This window comes from Haemaphysalis longicornis, unplaced genomic scaffold (genome assembly GCF_048455015.1).
Source record: "Haemaphysalis longicornis isolate Haplotype H1 unplaced genomic scaffold, Haemaphysalis longicornis Haplotype H1 scaffold_7, whole genome shotgun sequence".
Lineage (NCBI taxonomy): Eukaryota > Metazoa > Arthropoda > Arachnida > Ixodida > Ixodidae > Haemaphysalis > Haemaphysalis longicornis.
In genome coordinates this window covers 63,602,791-63,608,790 of record NW_027526422.1, presented here as the reverse complement: position 1 = coordinate 63,608,790, position 6,000 = coordinate 63,602,791, and the positions used below count along the sequence as shown (strand labels likewise).

The 6,000-nt window shown below is 46.0% G+C and overlaps 1 protein-coding gene across 1 annotated transcript in view; it reads right to left on the bottom strand.

The window, feature by feature from the left end:
* LOC144145809 (neprilysin-1-like) overlaps positions 1-6,000 on the bottom strand; it is a gene marked incomplete in the record, with an annotated part of 116,429 nt that overhangs the window by 15,505 nt on the left and 94,924 nt on the right. The window contains 2 exon segments of the mRNA XM_077677566.1: positions 3,842-4,006; positions 5,315-5,494. Of these exon segments, the coding sequence (XP_077533692.1) occupies positions 3,842-4,006; positions 5,315-5,494 (345 nt within the window).

Here is a 6,000-nt window from a genome sequence, read left to right as displayed (position 1 = left end):
GTACGGTCATAAGCACGACCTTAATCTAGTGCCTACTACTTCCTACACTCAGTTAATTTACTAACCATGCAGTTGTTAGTGGCAGAGTCTACGTACAAAACCGCGGGATAGTAAGGTTCATAAGGAGTTAGTAAATACGGCCGTTGCTACCTTTCTACGACCTTTTTTTATTAGGAGTGTGGAGGGGCGAACGCCATCACTTGTCTTCCTCGTTCCGAGCAAGTGTTGCCGCAATAACGACGGACGCTGGAAATTTTTTTTTTTTTGGCTAATCTTGGCCTATCTCCCAAGTGAGTATGCTTAGCTTTCAAACGTGCGCCGATGACCCCGGGCGGTCGCAGCGAGGCACGGTTGGCGCAATCTTGGTCAATCTCCCTAAGTGGGTATGCTTGGCTTGACAAACGTGTTCAGGGGGTGCTGGGCGGTCATCGCGAGGCACGCACACACGAGCGCTAGGCATTTTCTTGGTGTTTTGAACTGCGTAGACGAAAAATTACGATTTGCTTAAGAGCTTGGCTCTTTAAAGTAAGTAGGTATATTTTCATTAGGCACACACATAATTCTCGAACGCCTTACACTAATTTATAATGTCATCATAGCCGCAACTTATCGCCTCCTTATCACTCTGCGAGGACATCGCCCGGTTAAACACTACTGAAGAACCTCCACAACCCTTAGTAAGACGCACAAAGTGTTTTCGCCTAAAATAATGACTCGTACACTGAGAAAGGTGCCCGAGAAGTGCAGGAGGGAAATTTTATCAGCTGTTGCTAAGTATTTAAATAATCTGTGTTGAATGCACAACGTTTGTCTCGTATTTGAAGAAACCTTTAAAATAAGCTAAGATTAGCTCAGAAGGCCAATTTGTGCTTGAGGTCGAAGCGACATTTGGTTTTAGGTAACCGAAGCGAGTTATAATGACCGAGATCTAAGGCGTTTAACCAGCGTTGAGGTTAGCCTGCCCAAGTGGACCCAGTGGTAACGTTGAAAAAAAAAATTGACTAAACTTATTCCGAAGCTGAGTTGAGGTCGGAAGTAGTGAGGTATGATTGGTCCACGTCAACGAGAGCCAGAGGCAGGCAGTCCCGCTACCCATTTTTGCGAGGAGCTGAGAGAAGTGGACCAATTTATCTTCGCAAACTTCTTGGTCTCATCTAACCACCTAATTTTCTGCCGCCCCCTGCCACGCTTGTCTTCTCTAGGGATCCACTCTGTTACCCTTAACGACTAACGCTTATCTTGCCTTCGCATTACATGCCCTGTCCACACCCATTTCTTCTTCTTAATTTCTACTAATATGTCCTGAACACACGTTTGTTCCCTGACTCACTCCGCTCTCTTCTTGTCCCTGAATGTTACACCAATCCCTCAGTTAGCACAGGACCGGGATAATTGGAGATTAATAGGAGAGGACTGTGTCCTGCAGTGGGCGTAGATAGGCTGCTGCTGCTGCTGCTGCTGCTGCTGCTGCTGGTGGTGGTGGTGGTGGTGGTGGTGATGATGATGGTGATGATGGTGATGATGATGATGATCACGAGAAGTGTAATGGAATCCCACTCCCAGGGCGTGACTGTTTTGTGTCACCTGCTGCACGCCACAGCAAGCAAAAGATTGAAAAAAAAAGTGTGTGTGCGCGTGATTGCGTGCACAACACATAGTTGGGCAAGTCGGTGCATACGTATTCTAAAAATTATCGCGGGATAAGCACAACAACACAGAAGTAGCACGAGCGCTTTTTCCGTCGCGCTTCTTCTGTGTAGTTCTGTCGATCATGCTGTAATTTTTAGAACAAGTATAATTGCGTGTGTATAGGTTATGAATAGAACCCTTCATTCTTCATCATATTCAGTGCTCCGACAAATTCCTTCGACAAAGCCATCAACAACGGCTTTTTTTCTGTGCTTTTACTGAGGTGGGTTCTGTGTATTGAATGGTATACCGTGAGCTCAGAATTGCATTGCCAGAGAAAAACATCACCTTTGAATGTCTCAATAACGGAGCTTCGAAACGTGTAGAAAGTACACTAACTTCTCACCTCCTATAGAATCTCGCGCTTATGACAGGTTTGTCAAGAAAAAAAAATAATATTTTGCTCCCGACACGTAAGAATCAAAAAGAGAGCTCTCGCATTGATGGGGCTTCCCCTGAAGCCTAATATTACTGCACCACACCTCGCGAAGGCGGATCCGGCTGCTCAGTAAAGTGTTTTTCACTGTCCGTTGCGAAAGTGGCAGGTGTGGAGGGTGTATAAATAACGGCTCCGAACGACGACCCTATATTTTACCTCGACCTTTTTCCCCGAACACTTCACCGAGCGATGGGACAAGCGGGGATGATTGTAAGCCTAAAAAAGACGCTGAAACTTCTGCTGCTCGTTCTTGCCCTTTTAACCTGCTGAGCTTTTATGGGCCTTTCTAAACGGCTAAGGTTACACCGCTCTCAACGCAGCCACCTGTTACATATTTCATTTTCGTCTGGTTGTTCATGATGGCCGCAGAGTTTCGCAGCAAAGCAGCGTGTTGTTTTTCTTCCTTTACTTATGCAATATGTCTCCGACTATACGGTCGAAAACCGATTTGAAGCGACGAGGTCAATATCAGTAGCACCAAACTGTGCGGGAAAGAGAGGAAAGAGCGAAATAATTTATTTCTCAAATCAGTTAAGTAAATTGAGCACACGAGCTAATAAACCCCTCGCAAAGCTACCAACGCAGACGCAATAATAGGGCTTCGGCACACATATACAGTAGAATCTCGATAAATGGAAATCGCTTAAACGGAAGTGCCGCTTAAACGGAACAGTAGCCTGTAAGTTGGTTGGTTTTGTATTCAGATAACGTAAAAAAAAAAAACTCCCGGTAATCGGAACTAAAATTTCGGCGTCACCGTATAAACGGAACTAGAAATGGAATTTCTTGTGAAACCCATCGGGATGAGAATCAGCTTTTTACGGTTCCGGCTGTTTCGTTTTTTTTTTCTTCCTACATGTTTTTTTGACCTCGTTGGCCTCGTAAGCCTCGTCTCGTTAGTGGTCAGCCGTGTTAGCGCAACGAATGCAACATCGCAGTTCTCGTTCCAGTCGTTTGGTCTCGATTCAAGACGCTGAGGTTATAGGGCTCAGCTCCTTGTGGCTTGTTAGTGCCATAGTGGTGCTATTCGCCCTTCATTCCCGCGTTGCCGTATTCTACAATCGGTGGCTCGTAATACTCGCGAAGTTGACGCCTCTAACCTCCGTGAAGACGCAGTTTCAAGGACTTAAAGATAATTGATGCATTTTGTAGTGCACAGCGACTAATTGTTGCCAAATAAACCTTGTGAATGCTGTGCCTAAACCTTTTTTAGTTTTCTTGCTTTCTAAAAACCTATGAGCTAAATTCACCTCCTAGTGCTTAGAGTTCCATGAAATGGTATGAAGAGTGCGTACGCACACAAATGTGCACTTTTACACATCTATCTCAGTAAACGGAACTCCTGTTAAACGGAACTAATTTTTCCGGTCCCTTGAAGTTCCGTTTATCGAGAGTCTACAGTACTTCGGTTAATTTCCCACTGCTTGCCTCCATAACTTATAACCTGGTTGCTTTATTGCACGAGGACGACCGGGAACCGTTGTCTAATAAGCTATTTGAAAGGCCCACCTCTCACTTGACTGACTTGAACAATAGTAACAACCAGATAGATACCTAGAAAAATACTCTTTGATTGATTGATTGATTGATTGATTGATTGATTGATTGATTGATTGATTGATTGATTGATTGATTGATTGATTGATTGGTTGGTTGGTTGATTGATTGATTGATTGATTGATTGATCGATCGATCGATCGATCGATCTCTTACCTCAGGTGCCATGTCGTGTAGCTCGGCCAGCGTGACGCTGACCATGGCCGAGTCGAAGTTCGACGACGAGTCGTTGGACGCGCTGCTGTTGGTGTTTGCTGCACTGCTGCTGCTGCTGCTGCTGCTGCTGGACCCCGAACCGTCGAATTCACTGGAGTGCGAGATCTGCGGTTAGGGTGAAGAGGGGGGGTGGTGGTGGGGGACGGGGGAGGCCAGTTCGCTTCAGTTTCAAATTAAAGGTGGGCTATGACTGATCGGAGCTAAGAATACTGGTATTGTAACGAGTTCTGGTTTACAGTTCTGCGATTGCTATGCGATCAACCATAAGAGGGTTTGGTAATAAAAAAAATTGGATATAGGAAGAGGAGTTCACCAGTCGCAGTGGTGCTCACGGTCGCAATCTCCTACCGAGTAATGGCCTATGCTGCTGCGTTGTGGCCTGTGCTCGGTCAGAGGTCACGACGACTGTTTTTGACGGGTGCAAAGGCAGGGCGAGGGAGGCCTATACAATATGCATGTATGCGCATTACAGAGCGAGGAAACGACTTGCGCCACACTGAATTCCTAGGTATTGTTTCGCTTGATTTCGTGCGTCTCCGCTTGGCAATGTACATTCATGGACAAATGAAACGCGTACACGAAAATTTGATCCGGAACACAAAAATAGCGCGATTTCTTTCCACGCAAGCCAAAATAACGTGTGATTTAGTTACAGAAACAAAGTTGGGAAATGTGGACTTCCAAAGATACCTATAGCGCAGCATTATTGCGTCTACGAACAGCTTTTTTTGATTTTGCGTGTTCTGGTTGATATTTTCGTGTTTGCATTTCATTCATCCATGAGTGCACATGTACATACAAGGAAGAAAGAAGGAAGAAATACACTGTCTAAACGAGTAGTTTTACCAAATCATCGCTCATTAGGGAATGAAAATTCTTTTGCACGCAAAAATTTCACCGCGGACCAAAAAAAAAAAAAAAAAAAGAACGAGAAATAGGTCGGTTTAAAATAACTTGGGAGGCACCTAAATCGTCAGCAAAACCTTCTCTTTGTTCATAACTCACAACACCCTTCTCACTCATTCTCTATCAAGCCTCAGACTACAGCGCAGAAAACCCTGCGTATGTCCCTTTCTTGTCCTTGTGGGTGTTTTTCAGCGCTGTAGTCTGAGCCATGTTAAACCAACTCGCCCAAACTTCAACCTTACTTTATCAAGTGACGAAAAAAAAAACATCCTGGGGATGGCACGCGACGTACGAACTACAAGTCCCGGTGACAGTCACTTTCCTATGGAGATCAGAGCCGTTACAGCCAGTTGTAAACACGACATACGCGCGTAGGTCGTGACACTTCAAAATTAAAATGCACGCGAAATGATGCCACCCTCCCGCAGGCCACAAATAAAAAAAAAAGAAATTCTTTTAAGAGGGAGCACATGAAAGTTATCGAGTCGTGACGCCTGCCCTACGTACGTTGGCGAACTGTATTTCAAAGTCGACCACGTCTTTAACGTCTTGGTCCGGGTCCCTGGCGCCGAGAAGCCTGGCTGTCTGCGCCATTGTTTCGCGGTAAAGGCGCATCGCCTCTCGACACCGGTCGTCCGTCTCGTTGAGGTAGTACTCACTCCGCAGCACGGTGGAACCGCTGAATATCTGCGGACAACAATAGAAAGACATATTCACCCGCCGCGGTGGCTCAGTGGCTAAGGCGTTGCGCTGCTGAGCACGAGGTCGCGGGTTCGATTCCCGGCCGCGGCGGCCGCTTTTCTGATGGAGGCGAAAAGCAAAAACGCCCGTGTGTACGAGATTTCGGCGCGCGATAAAGATCCCCAGGTGGTCAAAATTAATCCGGAGCCCTCCACTACGGCGTGCCTCATCGCCTGCGTTGCGTCGGCGCGTTAAACCCCACAATCAATCAAATCAATCAGAAAGACATATTCCGTAAAGTTCCGAGAGAACGCCCTCCCCCAAAACACCGCCCAAAAGGCCCCAAAGATCGCGCACCCCCTAAAATCGATGGCTTTAGCGCCGATGAGTGAACAAAATAAACGCAAATCATCTGTTCACGTGTTGATGCGGTCACTTATTTGTCATTTACGCACTTGACCCGAAAGTTAGCCAATCTCAGATATCTTCTTGATATCTCCGCAGTTTTGGTT